Genomic DNA, 20,631 nt, shown 5'->3' on the forward strand with positions numbered 1-20,631 from the left:
ATGATTCAGCAGTTAAAATCGGCTACTGCAGTAGTGCAACCTGCTACTGGTTTCAAAGCCTATCAGATTTTTGACTATGCTCCGCATGTCTGGTTGTCTTACCTTTCCCTTCCTCCTCTCTCTCCGACTGCCCCCGTCCCCCAGCTGTCATAAAAAGATCCCTATGTTACAACAGTGATTACAAATCAAAAGTACTTTATTGGCTGTAAAGCGCTTCGGGATGTCCTGATGTCGTGAAAGGCTCTATAGAAATGCTTTTCTTGTAGCCTAGCTCAAACTACTAGGCTCTTCAATTCCTTAAAAGAGCCACCCTAGTACTTAGTTTGGCTTCACAGCCAGTCAAGCACTTTGGATTAAGGGGTTGCCATGACACTGACTTGTGGGCTGTAATGCTTTTAGGGAGAAGGTCATGCGGCTGCAGCATGAGAACAAGATGCTGCGTGTACAGCAAGAGGAGACGTACAATGACCGATTAACAGAGTTCCAGAGCGTGCTGGATGATGCCAACCGGAACAAAAACAAACTGGAGAATGAAAACAGGTTGGCAGAGAGTTGGCAATGTGTTCCTTTCTAAGGGGTTGGGAGGAGGGGTTACACCCAGTAAGATTTACCACGCAGTAGTGTCTCTGTGTTTTTGCTAGAGTTATGTAAACACCTGTTTGAATTGTGCTATTGCGCACTGTAGAGAAATGAACGCCATGCGCACAGGAACTCCTTTACAGAATGGGATCTGTAATAAAACGGCATGTTTGCTCAGTAAAACTGCATTCCATTACATGAAGAGGTTTTTGCAGAAGTCGGTAGACTTCAATGGGGCAATCACTATCCTGAAAATCTCTCTCAAAAAAAAAGTTTTTGTCCAGTGGAAAGTCACTGACCCAGGCTTTATTTGTATTGCTTTTAAATGCAGGACACGTGATTTTACCACATGGCAAGTTCCTTGTTTCAGTTAGAGTGGTCTTTTAGGGGTCAGGGTGGGGGGGGGGAAGGGAAGAGGGAAGGAAAGAGAATGAAAGAATGGGGTGAACATTGATAGTGAGTCATCTGACACTACTCTCCAATACCTCCTGGTGCTGAGATCAAGCAGTGTTGCGATAAACCTTCCCCATCTCTGAGAGGCTTGTAAATCTAAATCAGGGTGTCCAAAATATGACCCCCAGTCCTAGATATGCAGCCCTAAAAGGCAACTCAATTCTCTATCCTTATTTCTTATTTGCTGGTCAGTTCCGTTTGAAGGTAATGGGCCTGGAGGTTTAGAAAGGACCTTTGCCGCATTGAAGGATAAGTCCTAAATCACAACACCAAGATCTGTTAGTACCAACCACTTGAGATGAATGTAAACATTGATTTAAACTTTGTGTGGCTAAGTGAAGGTGTTGATTTATATTCAAGGGTTACAACAGTTCTCAACCAAACAAAGGCTAAAATGGGACTAAAAGGATTAAATTATGAGGGCAGGTTGCATAGACTATGCTTGTATGCCCTTGAATATAGAAGATTAAGGGGTGATCTAATTGAGGTGTTTAAGATGATTAAAAGGATTTGATGGGGTAGGTAGAGAGAAACTATTTCCTCTGGTGCATGAGTCCAGAACAAAGGGGCATAACCTTGAAATTAGAGCTGGGCTGTTCAGGAGTGATGTCAAAAAACACTTCTTCACACAAAGGGTAGTGGAAATCTGGAACTCTTTCTCTCTCTTCCTCCATTTCCCCCCCCCCCCCCCAAAGTTGTTGAGGCTCGGGTCAATTCAAAATTTCAAAACTGAGATTGATAGATTTTTGTTAGGCAAGGGTACTGATGGATATGGAACCAAGGCAGGTAAATGGAGTTAAGATACAGATCAGCCACAATCTAATCGAATGGCAGAACAGGCTCGAGGGGCTGAACGGCTTACTCCTGTTCCTATGTTTCAAAGCAAAGCTCTTCTCTGCAGATCACTGATTTTCTTTTAGACCTGTAATCTTTCTTAAAGCAGGCGTTACCTAAACCACAAGAACATTTTAAGAAGCTCGATGTTAAAGAATGCATTTTTAATCCTGGTAACCAATGTGCTCCAGGTTGAATCAGCAGCAGATCACTGAGTTACGGTCACAAGTGGGACAACTCCAAAGGGCTTTACAGGAGCAGGGAAGCAAGGCTGAAGATGTGAGTACATGTGCTGGGGAATTGTCTGGCATGGTTTTCAGGAAAGAACAAAGTGGATCAGATGGGCTTTAATGAATAAAGTGAACATGCATATTTGGTTTTTAAATACTGCAGGAAAATGAGCTAAGTCAAGTGAAGTCTCAAACTCTTTGAAGTAATCCCACTCCCTTCCCCTCTATGTGTCTCTTGCTGTCGCTCTCTTCCCCCTTTTCCCGCCCCCACTTTCTGTTTGTATCATGTCCTAAGTGAAGTTCAGCCTAATGTATTCCCAAGGGTCCTAATTGCACTAATTTGCCTGTGAAGCTGGATATGGATTGAAATGCAGCTAAGACGGTGAAGCAGTAAGGTTTGCCCTGCAGTGATTGCTTGTTGTATGTTGTTGGAGCAGTTTGTTGGTGATATTTGCACAAATGTAAAGAGGAAGAATATTGCATTTCCCCAGCCCTGTTATCCCTCTCCATTATATAGGTGTTTAAAGAAAGATCAGTTGTAAATTTGGATAGAAACTTGAGATTGAAGAACATACTGCTTTATATGTAGCTTTTATACAGATCAATTTTAATTATTCCTCCCCTCATTGGGCCACTATATAATATTTCAAAAGCTGCAGCTTTGTTAATGAGGGGCGATTAATATGTACAATGTGACACTGACTAATGTGGAATCATTTTTGGCTTATAAATGTCTAATGTGTTTCTTTCTCTTCCCTTTTGTGTGTTCTCATCTGCAATAGGCCATTGTAAGTATACCAGCAGTTGGAAATTCATGCAAAATTAGTGTACAGAAAAGCACAAATCAATGGAAAAATTGCACAGACAGGTTGGCCTGGTGCTCTATTTAAACTCATTACTTATTTTACTTGCTGTTAAATCGCCTTTAATTTTGAAATCTCCCACCGGCCAGTGCTTCCTTTTTCTTGATTTATGGTTTGGGTGTGGTTTAACCCTTTGAAGACTGCAGTTTTCTCTACCAAGATGAATGTAGAGCCTTGTTTACATCCCATACTTTGTTGCTGAAGTTGACCTCATAATACTAACGGGTCATAAAACAGATATTTCTTGAGCTCCAATACCAATTCAGATGAACCCAGTTTAGTTAAAGAGAGAAATTTGTTTCTTGCATCTTGTAAATTGCCCATCTTGTATGCTCTTTTTCCTACACTAACATATCCCTTCCCAGGACCTTAAAATTGCAGAACTCCTCACTTCCCTCAGCCTTGTCTTTCTCATTCATCTACAGGCTTTTAAACCCCAAATTTGGTGTTACTGGGACTGGCCAGATGGACCACTGTGGTCTTTTCCAGTACTGTACATTCCTATGTCCCTGTTGTTAACTGAGTGAAAGCTTGTGCCACAAAACTAAGCAGTTCTGTATTGGATGCTCTTTGTTGCTATGCAATTATCAATTTCAAGAACTTTTTACAGCCAGTGTCTCACTAACAATATTGCAGTCAGGCACTGTTCATGGTTTTAGAACTTCCTGTAATTGGAAATTTATAGAGAGTAATTTTGGAAGCACAAGTGTGTTATTCCTGGCACTTTTCAAAGGGTTAATGCTGTAGATAGTATTCGCTGCTGGTTATTATGAATGTGATATGGACACCTAACCCTTTCACTGGGCCTTCATATTAAGTAAGATCTTGATAAAACATTTGGAATACTTTGCATTGGTTTAGGATTTCCTGGACTGTTGTAGACATAACATCAAACGACGATATGTAACAAAGTCAGTTTTTCAAATTCAGGGTTTCGTTACCATAGAACAGTGAATCCTCAATGATCTATTTTACAGAGGAGGCAAAATAAACTAGGAGGTGGAGGGGTCAGAGCTCATCTGGCCTACAGATCTGGAACTTTTTTTTTAAAAAAATAATTGTTACCTAGATAAACTGGCTTAGAACGAGGCCCATGAAACAATCCAAAATTTCAGGCTGAATATTTCAAATTTCATTATAAAGTAGGCAAAGAAAAGTGATTTAAATATAAATTTGATGTAGAGCTAGGAATGGGTTAAAAGGGGATTCATAATTATGCTTCAGAAACCAAGCTTTGTGTTTCGGAAGTGCTGCATAGCCAATAATATTTTGACTGATTTTTTTTTTATCACTGGATGCATGGAGCTGAGGTTTCCCCTGCTTGCAGAGATAAGTCAAGTCAAGCAAGGTAAACACTCCCTACTGAGAAAGAAAAAACTTGCATTTATATAGTGCCTTTCACAACCTCAGGACGTCCCAAAGCGCTTTACAACCAATGAAGTACTTTTGAAGTGTCACTATTATAATGTAGGAAATGTGGCAGTCAATTCACACAGAGATCTGTCATCAATCGGTATAATACAGTTCTGGCCCTTTAAGCCTGTTACCATTTCACTGGTGAGGTGTCTCCTTGGCAGAGTACAGCATTGATCTTCAAAGTTTTGTGTGCGTGGGGGCAATTCCTGTTAATATTGACACACACCCAGGAACCCCATATCCTAACTTCCAAAAGACAGTGTCAGCTGCTCATAGGAAAACAGTGTTGTAATTCCAGAAAATGTTTCATCAGTACACAGCAGAAATAACACAATAATAAGTTAACAAATACAGAAAAATGCAGAAATGGAAATCTGATGACCAGTGAACAAAGATCAATTGATGATCTAGACCCCCTTTAGGATCCCCTTCTAGGGTCCAGGGCCCCCAGTTTGAAAGCCTCTGGAGTACAGCAAGTGAACTTTGAGTAGATAATGAACTGAGTTTGTAATATTGTAAATTTGCTTCATAGGTCACTTTGACTTGTATCTTGGGAAAGATAATGTGTCCTTCACCACTAGAACCAAAGTTTTAAATCCATTTTGAGGGCTTAATGACATTTTCTGAAATTATGGAAATCAAAGCTTTGGGAGTGACCTTGCCATATTTCTAATATTGTGAACCTTGTCTTGTTTTAAGTAGGATGTGAAATCCCTTACTTTTCTCCCTCTGCCCATTGCATCTGTGGATGGGAGACCTGCTCTCTCACCTTCACCATTGCTGCTATTCTACCAGCTACTGGAGAAGTGCATGTCAAAAGCAGAGTGAATGTCCTTCCCTGCAATACTGAGGCTGAGTTTAGGAATCCAGCAGAGTGAGGGAATAGTGTTGCTGCTGGGTATCTCTGTATTTTCCAGGGTACTAGATTAAATCCATAATCTGCATGTAGAATCTGGAAGGGAGACCATTACAATCGTTCATTAGTAACTGAAGAGGGAAGGAGTCATCTTATCTCGAGGTTTAAGCTCCGACTTTCACTTTCACAGAATTTGTTGGGACCAGGTGCGTTTAACTAGTTCTGGTATAAAGCTTGTAATTTTGTTTCCACCGAATCTTCAGTTAAATAGATGTAGTTAAGATTTAATTAGATTCTTTTCATCAGCCTGAAACATCTGATTGGTTAGTTTCTTGATGTGACTGACCCATTGGTGTGAAGGTGTGAAAAGTGCTTATTGAGGGAGCTTCAGAAGTCAGTAGGTAGGCAGAGCCTGTCAAACTATTAAATAACATTTTGTATCCTCGTCGCCACCTTAGGTACCCCATGACTGGTGTGCATGTTATGCATCAGTTTATTTTTTAATTTGAAAAGCAAGGTGAAGAACCAAGGCCCATAGTGCATGATATTGGCAACGTTTGGGGGGAAGTAAAAGGAAGAAATAAAGATTATGTGACATCAAACTTGGGTTGTAAAAGGTTGTGGATTATTAGAAGAAAGGTAAAATTGAAGGAAGTAAGAAGTTCCAAAGTTTTGAGGCCTGGGAAAGAAGTGCAATGAGTTATGATTTCAACACATTGGAGATGCACAGTTGAGGATGTGGTTGTAGGATAGCATTCCTATCTACTCCTCGTTGGGTTATGTCTACTCCATAAACAGAAAACCAGTTGTAACTGCAGTCTGATTGGCGCAAAGTGGCATTTGAGTGACCCCCTTCTGGATTCAGATTTAAACCATTGCTTAAAAAGGACACTATGAACTTGATGGCCGAGTGAAAGAGTTGAGATTTGGGGACGTGGAATCCCTTCAGATTATCTTGTGTGGAGCTCTGCTGTATTTGGATCCCTTTGCTCAATCATGCTTTTTTTTTTCCCTGTGTGTTGTGATTAACTTATGTAAAAGTGAGAATTATTTCAATGGACCTTTGGTGAAAAGAACAGTTGCATGTTTCTGTTGCAGACTGTACTAAACTGTACCTTCCTCTCCTCCCCCTCTTTCCCCCCCCCCCCACCCTTGCAGTCTAATCTGCTGAAACGGAAGCTGGATGAACACTTGTAAGTAGAATGAATCTCCTTCACGAGTTTGGCCTTTGAATCCTCAGGATTGTAGATAAAATTTGAAAACTAGAAGTTTGTGCTGAAATGTTGTCACAAGTCCTCCAATTAAAACCATAGCAACAAATATTTTGCTGCTTTAGTTCTACAAGCATATTACTCCTGATACCCTCTGGATGTTTTCCTGGCACTTAGGAATTGCTTTGGAAGCCTTGATAGTATTATAGCAGAACACTCGGCTGTGATCCCTCTCTCATGCTGAGGATTTGGAAAATAGGCAGAGGCTTCATCAACTTTGCATCAGCATAAGTCTTGATTTGTGTCTGTCTAAATGGAGTTTAACATGCAAACTCCTCTAACACTTGTGTGAGCATAGCTAAAAGAGCTAATTGAGAACTCATCCATGGAGTAAAGCAGTTGCAAAGTATGCATGATATTAGTAAAGAGATTACTTTGTCTGGACTGTGGTAATTTCCTCCCACTAACATTCTTGCAAATAGTTAACACAATCTGGGAGAGTTTATTTAGCTTCTCCCACTGATTCTTGGCAATTCTTCACGTCGTGATCATGAGCAGGTGCTCTGATCAATATTGCGTTGTGATTTTTCTCCTCCCTAGCCTAAGAAACTTGAGGCACGTTATATAGTGTGTTCTCATTAGAGTGTTTTAATGGTTCTAGGCAAATAGTACTTTCCCCTGTTGGCTTTCTCTTTTTATTATATTGAGGAATGAGTGGTTTTGGGGAGGATGGAAGCATTCACTGACTGCACCCAAGGAGGTAGGCAGACAATCTGCTCTCAGGCCACAGCCAGTAAATTACCAGGATGCAGGTGCATAAAGTGGCCTTGGAATGAGGCCTTTTGCTCTGCTTGATGCCACAACTGCTCTTTAATGTTTCAAAAGCAAAGTACTGCGGATGCTGGAAATCTAAATGTTGTTTCATGTTGGTTTCTCACCAAATTGCATCACCTATGTTTCCATGTAGAGTTTTTTTTTTAATCTACCTGTCCATGATGGTTAGTCCTACAGGAGATCAGGCAATTTACATGTGGTGAGGGTAAGTTCCTGTTCATCTGATGTGTGCAGTGCTCAATCAATACGAGAGCAGCGGACATCTTAAGGTGCTGACCTCCATTCTTTCAGAGCAGCTGCTCTGTGGCTTGTCTCGCGGCCTGAGTTGAACTGTCTCCGCCTGACTCAATATGCTGAGGTCTCCTGGAATCGTAACTTGCGGTGAAAGTATATGCCCCTCCCATATTAATCCCTAAATAAAGGAAGTTGTGCTGTATTTTGACAATGGAGAACGGCACACTTAACAGTTTTCAGCCTACTTTTATCAAGTTCCTGGTGAAAGTTCAATTTATGTTGGTAAACACGTTAATAAAATGAATTCCTGTGTAAGGATTCTGCCAATTTTCCCCCCATTTTTTGTAATGTGCCTGACTAGTTGAGAAAGGTGCTGCTCCCCATATTGAGTTCCTTCACATTACAGAGAGAAGCTGCATGAAGCCCACACTGAACTTCAGAAAAAGAGAGAATACATTGATGACCTGGAGCCTACAGTTGACAGCAATAGTAAGTATTGGAAGTGGTAGGATTTTTGGTAAGGAACACAAATTACTTGCACTTGTAAAGCTCCTCAGCACATCAAAGCACTTCGCACACTGAATTATCTTTGGAATACATTGACTGTTACATTGGCAAATGTAGCAGCCGTTCTGCACCAACAATGACCCACACACACCAATTAGATGAGTGAGCAGATAATCTGTTTTGCTTTGGAGGTATTAATTGAGGGAACCATATTGGCCAGGGCAGAGGGAGAGTTTGCTGCTCCTCTTCAAATAGTGCAGTGGGATCCACTGGATCGGGTAGCCAGGGAACTCAGTTTAACATTTGTCTACCTCTGACAAAGCATCACTCTGCCACTATTGGACTGAAGTATCAGCCTAAATTATGCACTCGAGTCCTGATGCGGGGCTGTTGGTAGATTAGTAATTAGACAATCAACAGTTCAAGTCATGGATTTTGGCTGTTGTTGGAGTGAGTGCTGACACTAAATGCAGCTCCACAGATAACTTTAGGGGAAAGAGACAGAAGCAAGGGGAGACACTCTCCTTGAAACATGAAGTAACACTGCCACAAGTTGCAGAGAAGTTTGGAAAGCCAGAAACTCCTTTAAAGAAAGGAAACTATTCACAATGCATTGCAAGTTTAGACTATAAACATAATGCTTTTAAAGCACAATTCATTTCTTAAATTTGTAGCAGCCCGTAAGATTGATGAGCTGCAAGAGGTTTTGAAGAAGAAAGATGAAGATATGAGAGCCATGGAGGAGAGATACAAGAAGTACTTGGAGAAGGCACGGACGGTAAGACTTTTGACCACTCTGTGGTAGAATTTCACTTACTTCATAACCTGCAATGACTCAACTTCAGAGTCCAAACTTTTTAAAATTAATTTTGATGGACGGATTAAGATTACCCAAGGTAAGGGAGACAACAAGATTCCAGAACTAACTTTAACATTTTGAGCATTCGCCAGTACAGGACATTTTCACCAACTGATACAAAATGTTGCTTTTTTTCTTTTTTTTTCAGGTGATTCAGACTCTCGACCCAAAACAAACTACAACAACCGCTCCTGAAGTTCAAGCCCTGAAAAACCAACTGCATGAGAAAGAGGTTAAGATTCAACTGTTGGAGGTAAGGCTTTCAAGTAACCACTGGGAGGAAGGCCACCCCAACCCACTGGGGTTTGAAGTGCCTTTCTCTGACTTTTCTATTGGGCAGATGAGGAAGCCAATGGAAACTATTGGAACAATTCTTTTTCTGGAAATGGTGCACGAAGAGGAAATGCCATGGAGACTCTTGAATAAGTTATTGCTCCTTGCTAGGCCATTCCAACAATGTCATTTCATAAAACCGCTCTGAACATCCAGAGCAGCTCCATTGTAAATACTGCTCTGCAGCTGCCTGATCTCAGGAACTTGTGCTTTGAGACACTTCCCATAACTGACGTGTCGGGAGCAGCCAACAGGGAGGGAGACCTACTCTAGGGTCTCCATGGAGGGTAAATTGAAAAGTTTCTTTTTAAAAAAAAATCAAATTTAAAATAAGTTTATTAATTTCTCTAAAACAGGACAGTACTTTTTATTCAAAGCACCCCTCCTCCAGATCCCTGAATTCCCTTTCCTTTATTTACATTGACTCTATCTGCAATATTCTTTTGTGTGTCAAACTCCTTTAATGCTCTTGAATCCTGTTGTTCTGATCCGCTTCAAGATGCTGCCCACTTACTGAATTATCTTTGGAATACATTGACTGTTACATTGGCAAATGTGGCAGCCGTTCTGCACCAACAATGACCCACACACAGCAATTAGATGAGTGAGCAGATAATCTGTTTTGCTTTGGAGGTATTAATTGAGGGAACCATATTGGCCAGGGCAGAGGGAGAGTTTGCTGCTCCTCTTCAAATAGTGCAATGGGATCCACTGGATCGGGTAGCCTGGGAACTCAGTTTAACATCTGTCATGCACTTTGGACACTTTTTTGATAAAATTCAATGACGTGGACTAGTATCAGCAAATGCATTTTACCCTAACACTTCTGCAATGGCTTGGATGATTAAACATCTTGTAACTGCTGTAAATAGTATCTGGTTTGTTGGACAGGAGAAGGAGAATAGTTTGGTAAAACCTTGAATCTTCAACAGTCAAATTGCCTTGTGTTTGACAGAAATCCTTGAATGCCTCTCAGGCATATAACTTGCTACAGTTTTTGAAACAGCCCTACATATGCTATTACGAGACCTCCCTGGTAGTGACACAGAGTCAAGAGGCTATGAGCGACATACATAATGCCCTTGTTTTCAGAATAGCAGTAATTGTTCGGCCTTGGTTTGTTTTTGGATTGGTTAATTTTCCTGTTGTTACTATTCGTACGTAGTTAACTGCAGAGGGTGGTACGTTCAAACTAGAGCAGAAAGATTACAGGAAACATCTTTTGCTTTGTATAAAATTCCGTTCCAACAAAACAAATGAAATATTTTGCCATCTTTTGTTTCTACTTTTTCAAAACCTTTGAGACTTTGAACACAAGCCGGGGTTTCCCCTTCATTGCCTTTCATGTTGGCCATGACCTTGCAGATGGTATGCTGGGGCATTTAGGGTGATTGCATTCTTGTATAATACATACTGGGAGTTTTTTTTCCTTGCAATTCTGGTTTTGAATTGAAAAATAATTCCCTTCCCTTCCACTCCACTCTGAATCGTATGATATCCTGCAATGGTGATGACATAGTCCCCACTTTTGGTGTTACAGCTCCTCTTTTAGAGGTTACCAGTGCAGTTTTCGTTGTTGTCCTTATTCCTCCCAGTTTCTTCCGTCCCTGCCACTGCCTGCTGACTCCTTGAGGTACAGTTCCATGGGTATCAAGCACCAGTTGCATGTCCCGAGTCAACAGCTTTAAGCAGGCTGTTTGACTGTGGTGTGGGATATCGTAGATGAGCTTAATCCTGGACATACACTCACTTCCACCAGGCACCCATGGTCATTAATTATCAAACAGGAAGCCTGGCAGGAAATTATTTCCCCTACCTAACCCATGGTTTCAGAATTCAAATTGCATGCCCCCTGTTTCTCTTTTCCCCCCCTACCCCCCCCCCCCTCCAAACTAGATGAGCGACTAGCTGGGCCCAAATCAGGGATCTGACTTGGGACCTGCCTTGTCTTTCTGACAGTTGCTCACTGTCTTAATTAACTGGATCATCAGGGGAGCCATGGCTTCTATTTTAGAAAGTTTTTCCTAGGTATAGAGATTGATGTTGGAGTTCATAGGCATTCGTAGGTAACTTTTCACATCGGTTGCAGATTTAATGTGGAATCTCTTGTATCCTGGAGAATACAGTTTAATTAAGTGAACACATCAGGGTGCCTCAAATTACATTGTTAGTGCTTCCTTCCCTTCATAGTTTTACATCTGATGTGTTGGCTGTCTCTGATTTTGTAATGTGCCTGTAGTATGGACACACTGCCCTCTGACAATGGGAATAGCTCCAAGCACTGTTCTTTCAGAGGCTGACGTGCTCTGGTAAATGTGTTTTCAAATGACTTTCTGTTCCTTGTTAGAATGACTTTGAAAAAAACAAAACCCAAAGAGACCAAGAGGAGAAATTGATCATCAGTGCCTGGTACAACATGGTAAGTTTAAAATTTACTGAAATTGATCTGTTTTATTTTTCCTCACTCTGTAATATCATGGAGGTTATTGTAAAAAAAAAATGTTTTATATAGTGTTCATTTATATAAGGCCTTATCGCTGCAATGAAACATCTCTAAGGGCTTCACACTGGCAATTACTTTTAGAGAGTAGTGACTTTTGCTACATCGGCAAATCTAGAGGGAAGGGAGGGGATAAATGAGGCAATTGTTTTCCAACATTGAGTAAACAATGTGCCAGGCAGGAAAGATCCGATGAAACAAATTTTCTTACCCACGACTTTCTGCAGGGTATAAAACCTGACCTGTTGCTGATATTCCAGTTCTAGGTTTAGATTTGAACTCTGGTTTCCAGAGCAGTGCAGTCCTACTGGGACTACCAGGCACTGTAGCCTTTGCGTTTCCCATTAATGCCACTAGGTGGTGGTGGTGCACTTCTAAGATTAAATTTGTCAACGTAGAATTAATCTTAAAAAAAACTTTAATATCGGGATGAAACTGCTTTTATAGTAACATACTATCTCAACCATTGAGTTTAAACAGAAAGTTTAGTTGATAAAGATATAAAAGAACTTCAAAGGATGGTAATACCCCAGAGGTCCATCTGCATTTGAAAGAGAAAAGAATGAACTTGCGTTTATATATGTCCTCTTTACATCCCAAAGCGCTTCACAACCAATGAAGTACTTCTGAAACGTATTGCGTAGAAAGTACAATATGGAAATAGGCCATTCAGCCCAACCAGTCAGTATTGGTGTGTATCCTCCACTCAAGTAGTACACCATGTGCCCATCTTGTTCCCATATCCTTTTATCCCACTTTCCTTCAACCACCTGCCTATGTCTGTGCTTCAGTTACGAACTCCAGTAGTGCATTCCACAGCCTCTCAACCCTCTGTGTAATAAAAAGTTTCTCTGGTCTCTGTCCGGATCTCCTTGCATTTAATCTTGTATCTATGCCCCTTATTCTAGACCCCATTTTAGCTACTTGTTATATAGGCAAACACAAGAGCAAAGTCATACAGAACAGCAGTGAGATGAATGACCAGATAATCTGCTTAATGGTGTTGGTTGAGAGATAAATGTTGACCAGGACACTGAGAGAACTCCCTTACTCTTCTTTGAATAGTCCCATGGTATCTTTTATGTCAATCTGAGTAGGTGGACAAGGCCTTGATTTAACACCTCATCCGAAAGACGGCACTCCTGACAGTGCAGCACTCCCTCAGTATTACACTGAAGTGTCAGCCGAGATTATGTCCTAAAATTTCTACAATGGGACTTGAACTCTGAAGCAGGAGTGCTACCACTGAGCCAAGGATGATGCTTAAAAATAGATTGGTTAGTCCATAGGTTTTCATACTGGAGTCCCTAGAGATGAGGGTATCTATGAAGTTGTCAGATTTTTGTATTTTTCTGTACTTGACTTATCAGCGTGGTATTTTTGGTGCTATATGCTAAATCTTCTTCTGTAGGGTAAGTTTCATTGTACCCTATCTTATTTTCCTGCTGCTTCAGGAGTAGATGGGCACATGCTCAAGGATGTGTTGGAATATTGGGGTTTCATCCTTTCTGCTTGCTGTCCTGCAGGGCATGGCTCTTCACCAAAAGGTAACGGAAGAAAGGTCCCGGGGCCACAGTCAAGCGCAGTCGTTCCTGGCTCAGCAGAGACAAGCCACTAACGCGCGTCGGGCGCATCCCAACCGGTTGCAGCAATCCGTAATGAGATAAACGATCAGACCAACGCATGCGCGTGAAGAGCAATTACAGTACCTCATCACAACTATAGCCCAAAAAAACACAACTGCTGCTCCGTTCCAAAAGGTCGTCGAGTTTTTCTCTTTTTTTTTCCTGCAAGGTTATTAAATTAGCCTGTTGGAGAATTTTTACGTTGGAGTTTTGCCATCATAATCATTTTAAAAATCAGTTACAAGAGATTTTGATTTAATGTCAACACCTTTTTATAAAATTATGCCGTTGATCCCTTTGGAGAGAACCAGTAAGGGACCTGAGGCTGACCATGCTCGAGAATCAAATTAAACCCAGGGTGTGGCAAACAACTTGTTCCTTTATAGCTGTGTTCATTTATCGCCCTCGTATGGCCATTCTCAGTCAATCCTTCTGGCCAGTTCTCTCTCCCTTTCTTCTCTTCCCTATCAGCTCTCACTGTTTAAACAAAAATATATTTTGAATTAATCCAAGGTATATCTGGGTTGACTAGAAGCTATGAAGGTGCCGATTACGAATATGGATTGGCCTGTGTGGGTCTAACTATGTAATAACACTAATACTCTGGGTACATTCATTTCTTATGCTGTCGCTGTTTTCTTTTTAAGAGCTGTGCTTCAGATTGGAGTGTTTAATATGTTCAGGCAAGTGTGTGAGTCCTATTTAGTTACTTTACAGTAGCAGCTGTAGGTCTGCTCCTGACTGACGATGGTAGGCTGCTCTACTTTGGAATATTATCGGCATGGTTTATACCCAAAATACTTGCACTTTACTATTAACTGGTAGCTATTTCATTCTGGTTAGTTTGAATGTTAACTTGCAGGGTCAAAAGCCTGCATTGAAACTGAACAAGTGGTTTTGTCCAGGCCTATGGTTGCTGTAGGACATGGCTTCCCCCTGAATGATGCAGCATTTTCTTTGTTTTCCCCACATTCACATAAATCAAACTATAATTCTTGGAAAAACTTTTACGGTGCCTCCGCCAAGTAGACTGGCACTTCTACCCAAACTTGATTTTCCCTAAAACCTTTCATTTAAATCTAAATGAGCCCCTGTGCAAGGGGCATTTAAGCCAAAAGTCTGCAGTTTGAAATGTTTTATTTGAGAGGGAGGGGGGAAGATAGCAGGGATTTGGACTGAATAAAACCTCTTAACAATTTCATGTTCAGTTGTTAAAATCTTGCAGAAATGAGCTAGATTGATCATAAATTGCTGAAGAAATTAAACTTTTTTTAGTGTGTGAGTCTCTTCTCCCTCCTAGATGAGTAGGTGAGCTGAATTTTACAAAGGTTTGTGGCTTATTAAATTTTATGGTTCTGTTGCTGGTGTGAAGCTCTTCACCCTAGGAGTTGGGCTGCAAAACTGAACAGAAATCACTAGTTGAACTGAATTCTTTTTTAAGAAAATATTTTAGTTTGTATTTAAATTGAATCAAATGTGCGGCTGTACTCAGCACAGTGACTAGAAAGGTATTATGGAGTCTAGTTTCTATAAGTTGTCCTGCATTTTGTTAATTTAAATAAAGTTTTTGTCCTTTATATTTGTGCATACAGCTGAGTGCCTGGTTATTTACACTTTTTAAATAAGAAATGCAGTGTAATGATTATTGTACTTCATATGTGGTCCAGGATGTTAAAGTCACATTGGAAAAGTAAGCATAAGGCCATTGGAGTGGCTTATCCTGACATTTTTTTAAAAAGCAAAGTCCCAAATGACTTGCAATTGTAATATTTCTAGCTCTTTGGGTGGGACATAGTATGGAAGGGAAATTGATGTGGAAATTCAGTAGTGACTTCTAGTTTTCATTTTTAAGTTTCCTTGCACAGAGTAAGAGAAAAGTCTATGGTGTTGTAAAGATCTGAGTAATGAACGCACCTACTGCAGATAAATAAGGGACTGTCCTGCTTGTAACCTTACATTGGTGCTGAAACCCTAGGGAATGGTGTTTGCGAGTGAATTTTAATAAAGTTGAAGTTCCTCCTTTTGAAGCTTACCACCAATTTTTAGAACAAAATTGCATTACACTTTCAAAGATTTGTTGAACAAAGCAGAGAGAGTTTAAAAAGCACTGCTATTAAATTTTGAAGCTTTGACACCTGCCTCTACCAAATTAACCAGGCTAATCTCCAATTTAAGATGAGTCTCTCTTTGCTTTGAGGAGCTCCTCTTAGATGCTCCACCTGTTTCATTAGCATAAAAGAAAGGCCATTAATTAAAAGTATGTGGTTGCTAAAGGCCATCTTACAGCCTGCAGCTGGTGTCCTTCAGCTGGTGTGTGTTAATGACGGAGAGCCCACTAGCAGTTCCCCCTCTCGCCTAGTGATGTGGGAGGTACCAAGTAGCTATGATGTTAGAATGCACCCCTTGAAACAAGTTCTCCTCTCTTCAAAGTATTTTCTCAGCAATGCTAGCCATGCAGGGAGTTTAGTCTACTGCTGTCCAGACCAGACGGGTCCGCCCGTTCCAGGATAGACTTCCTGTTTGCGTCCCCAACCTCAAGGTCACACCGGTGTTCTTCTCTGACCACTGCCTTCTACTGGCTGACTGTCACCTACAGGATGACCAGAGAGTGGGCAGGGGGATATGAAAGCTGAACGTGAAACTGTTGACCCCAGAAAACATTGAGAAACTAAAGAGGGATTACAAAGGTTGGAGATCCGTAAAACCCCTCTTTGATTCCCCCAGTGCACTGGTGGGAAGCCATCAAGGCGAACATCACGAGGTTCTTCATCCTCATAGGTGTTCAGAAGGCGAGAGAGAGGCACAGAGAAACATCCCGACTCCAGAAAAGCATGCAGCATCTGCTCCTGCTGCAGTCGATGGGGATCGAAGTCGGGGAGGAACTCAGAGAGGTGAAGGACCAGCAAGCCTCGCTCTTTGCCTCTGAGGCCTCCAAGATCATCTTCCGGTCCAGAGTCCGTTCCGTGGAGCAGGACGAGACGTGCTCGCGTTTCTTCCAAAAGGTGTTCATCTCAACCCACTGAGACAACGGAGACTATTGTACAATTGAGCTACCTGTTCCACTCTTGTATTCAAGGCATAGGGTTAAAGTTTTTTCAGAAACTTTTTTTTAAATGCCAATATAACTTTTCTGAAGTACTTCTATATCAATTGTTCCAAATGTGCACTAACTGGAAGATGAAAAAAGAGATCTCCAGCAAGATTTGAGATTTAGAATTGTTTTTTATATCCAGTTCTTGGCATGTGGTAGACACCAGCAAAACCCCTGAGAAGCTAATGAACCGCCTTGAGTACATGTTAATGAGTTACACATAGGTCAGTGAAGGTAGAGAAAGCAAGTTGCCTTGCCTGAAGGACATTAGTGAACTAATTGGGCTCTTCAGAGGAAGATAACTTTCACGGTCCTAGTGGCAGCCTACACATTTACCAAATTTATTAAATTCAGTTTCACAACTTGCCCTGGTGGGATTTGAGCTCATGATCTCTGGGTTGCTAGTCCAGCACCATAAGCACTGCTTGTTCTCTCCCATTCCAAGTAGTGGAAGCATAGAATTGATACTGCAGTTGATGCTGTTGGTTATCGCTTTCACCAAGGTGTTGTATAAATACTTGGGGTCAGGATTGGAAGTTATAGGAATGGGTTTTGCTGAGACCAAATACTGTGATGGGGTAGGAATGGTTAGTGGAAGGCAGCAGGCCTGGATTGAAATAAAATTTCTGAAGTTTGTTTAATTTACTTTTGGGTACCAAGGAGTACTTTCTCACTGGAGATTAAATGGGTAGGAATAGTGTACATGATCTGTGAAAGGAGTAGGATTCATGAGGCTAATTGGTCTTTTCTTCCATGTTTTTATTTTTGTAATGTTTTATGATGTGTCATGGCCTGTAACTGGTGTGCATGTTGTCTAGTCAACTTACTATGAGTAGGGCAAGTGACTTCTCAACACTCAAATCAGAAACTTGCATTTTCATTGTCTCCACATCTTATACAAAATTTCCATTTCCTTGTGTGGCAGTAGATGCAGCAAGTATAGAAATTGGCAGGATTGGTTGCCAGTTGGCTGATAGTAAACAACGGTAGGTTTTTAAATGATAGCAACCACTTTATTTAAGTTTCTTTATTTACACGTGACCTTTCGCCATTGTGATACCTAGATATATACAGAGAAACTGATAACAGTAAGCAACTTGAAACCAGCATAGCTATTACACACAGAATCACATTTGACAAAAAGAGCCATATAAAAATTCCCTTTCGATCATCTTTTTAAGCCTAGATCTCCAGCCATCTAATCAACTGCAATTCTGCCCCATATAGTAGCCAACCTTGACTCATTTGATCAATAGCCCCCCTCATTTCTCCCAGCACCGCAAAAAAAAACACTAATTACAAAAGCATGTTTCATCGCGTATTGTCTATTTTAGCCCCATTGTCCTATGTTTCTTCAGATGTTTTGGCAGAATTACCATTTTTCCTTTATGATCTTTGTTCCTCTTCAGAAAAAATTGCAACTGACCTCCAGTGCTGACGTTAAAGAAACCATGTGTTTCTTTTTGGCTTGTATATAGTTAAAATCCAGGGTGTACAAAACCAGTCGTGAACACTGGTTTCCACTACTCTGGATCTATGGTTAATTCTTTATTGATTTACAAAAAATTCATTCCTCCCCCCGCCCCCCCCCCAATCAGATTCCCCATTAGCAACTTGCATTTACATAACACCTTTCCCATAACAAATTGTCCCAGAGCACAGAGGTGAAATCAGATTTTAAAAATGGACACTGAGCTGAAGATATTAAGTGGAGTGGCCAAAAGCTTAGTCAAAGAGGTAGGTTTTGAGGAGGATCTTAAAGGAGGAGAGACAATTCCAGAGAAGTGCTTACATGGTCAAAGGCACACAGCTGCTAATGAGGTGGGGGGGGGGGGGGGGAATGCACAATAGGCCAGAGTCAGAGGATCTGATTTAGGGGGGGGCGAGGAAGCTCATGCGAAGTTTGGATAGGGAGAGGCGAGGCCACGAAGGGATTTAAATACTTTGATCCATTAATGTCCACAAGTTCAACGAATTCCGTGTTTTCTCTCAGTTTGCCCTTTTAGGTAATGAATGATCCAAGCAAACTGAAGGGAAAATAGGATCCATACCTGAAGTAGTTTCCTAGACATCTCCTCCTCACCTAGGGAAAATGACCCAGTGATCTATTTCACAATTATCTGGTACTAGTATATGCTTCTCTTTTTTTCTCCCGCGCGCCCCCCCCAAAAAAAAACTGGTAGAAAGTGATTCGTAGGATTTTTCTATGGGAAGAATGTCACCAAACTTTCCCAGAAATCTTATCCAGAATTAAAGGAGGAGGTTACTATCACACAACTTGTTGACCACCATAGTATTACAGCATTACCACATGCTATTCTTTGCCATCCCATCAAGAATCATTTCCCCCCCCCCACCTTAGATTTAATCAGGCTATCAAGTCTGGAATCAAATTGAATAAGGACAGCCAAACTATATAATCTACCTTTTTATTATATTTCAAAAACAGTACTGATAAATTAAGCACAAGCAACAAGTGATACAACAACTTACTCATTCAAATGTCACTACATTCCAGTGATGTTTAAACACATTAAAAACCCATCCCTGCCATTTGTACATTCAAAAGCTTTTGCCCTGCCACATCCACATGAGTTAACTGCATTTTTTTTTAAAGAAAAAGGCCCATTTAATAGAAAAATTGACTGTCTTATAAAAAGCCCATCTGAGGTACAGAAATCTATAGTGCAAATGTTTAAATTCCACATTTTCCTTTTCCCATATAAAGGGTGAATGTGTTGACTGGCCTTCCTAATGCTGGGCTTTACCTAATGTCCAGTTTCCAAACTGGACTGGGTCAAGGCTAATGGTTCCTTTACTCCCGCACCACCTGCCAGAATAATGCTTTTCCAAGAGAGTTAAAACAGAAAGGGGATCAGGCTGGATAGTCAGAAGAGATAAATATCCACAGCCTCACATCCCAGTTGGAATTCAAGAACGGCCCAAAGCCTAGGGCACAACTGTGAGCAGCTCGTTCATTTCCCCTCAAAAACCACCTAAAAATGGTCGTCAACATTATTGGACATTCTTATTTCCCAGGGCCAAGTAGAAGGGAAGAGATGAGAAAATGAACTTTAGTGTGCAACAGCTGTATGTAACCAACAAAATTCTTATTCCTTCTGCCCCCCCCTCCCAAAATCATCTGTGTGCTCTTCCTTCACAAAGTCAACAAGGTCGCCAGATCCAGGCTAATTTTGCCACCCCACTTTACTGGGGGCGGGCAGGCAATCACAGGTTGGAGCTCCAAAGTTTCAAAACTATTTCATTTCTCCACCCCACCCGCCCTTTTAAAAAAAAACACATGAGCACAGCAGTAAATCTCATCTCCTTTCAGACAGTCTTCACTGTCACCTGAGGTAAGTTTGTAGATTAAGATGGGATAGAGTAGGAAGCAGCAGTCCTGGGATCCCATGGCCCGTCCTCTTTTCCCTTCCTACCCGCCCAGTGGCTGGTTGTTTTCCCAACCAGTTTATTCAGAAAAATAAGTGGCACTGGAACACTAAAGCATCCAGCCTGTTTTATAAAAAAAAAAACTATTCAGGACATCAAGTCATAAAACACATTAATAATGGCACACAACTTCTTTGCATTAGCGTTGACCCACTTAAAAGATTGGTGAGGAGCACACATTGTGCAATTTTTTGCACAATAGATTGTAGATTTGGAAGACTGTTTGGCCTATCTTCGTTTGTTCGTTCGTTAAACGTGGCCCTGCAGTTGCCCTCACCTTTTGTAACATTCAATTGCTTTTAAGTGATTCCAGGGTTTTCACTACTCTCATCTGAGAGCTAATTCCATGTATTGAATAACTTCCTGATTTCAGACTAAATGTGTCTCATTTATCTATGCATAGTAGTTATTATGAAAGTTTCTTAAAATTACTATGTCAATTACTCTTTCGTAAGAAAAAACAAATCCCCTCTTTCCACCCCCCACTTACAAAGTTCATAGCCTAAACATAACATCTACAGCAATCAACAGACTCTGAAACATTCTAATTGAACCATTCGACATGACCAGGAAGTCTAGCAAAAGAAAGATGTTTGAAATGGGTGAGATGACAAGACACACAGCATAAAACTATTACCAAACGAGCTGGGCAGGAGGATTAAGCACTTCTTGTAACGAAACACAACTGCTACAGGAATGCATGCAGACCATTACATCGCCACAGCTGGAGGGCTCACCAACAAAAAAAAAACAAAC

General features: G+C 41.0%; 1 protein-coding gene across 1 annotated transcript in view; it reads left to right on the top strand.

Moving 5' to 3' along the window:
- The window catches only part of LOC137304445 (protein Hook homolog 3-like), a 45,953-nt gene extending 31,042 nt beyond the window's left edge, over positions 1 to 14,911 (top strand). The window contains exons 15-22 of the mRNA XM_067973041.1: positions 400 to 540; positions 2,058 to 2,145; positions 6,390 to 6,424; positions 7,917 to 7,999; positions 8,692 to 8,795; positions 9,025 to 9,129; positions 11,557 to 11,628; positions 13,236 to 14,911. Coding sequence (XP_067829142.1) covers positions 400 to 540; positions 2,058 to 2,145; positions 6,390 to 6,424; positions 7,917 to 7,999; positions 8,692 to 8,795; positions 9,025 to 9,129; positions 11,557 to 11,628; positions 13,236 to 13,376 — 769 coding nt within the window. The 3' untranslated portion in view covers positions 13,377 to 14,911. The remainder of the gene's footprint in view (positions 1 to 399; positions 541 to 2,057; positions 2,146 to 6,389; positions 6,425 to 7,916; positions 8,000 to 8,691; positions 8,796 to 9,024; positions 9,130 to 11,556; positions 11,629 to 13,235) is intronic.
- The last annotated feature ends 5,720 nt before the right edge of the window (positions 14,912 to 20,631 follow it).

The sequence above is a fragment of the Heptranchias perlo genome, chromosome 37 (assembly GCF_035084215.1).
Source record: "Heptranchias perlo isolate sHepPer1 chromosome 37, sHepPer1.hap1, whole genome shotgun sequence".
Taxonomy (NCBI): Eukaryota; Metazoa; Chordata; class Chondrichthyes; order Hexanchiformes; family Hexanchidae; genus Heptranchias; species Heptranchias perlo.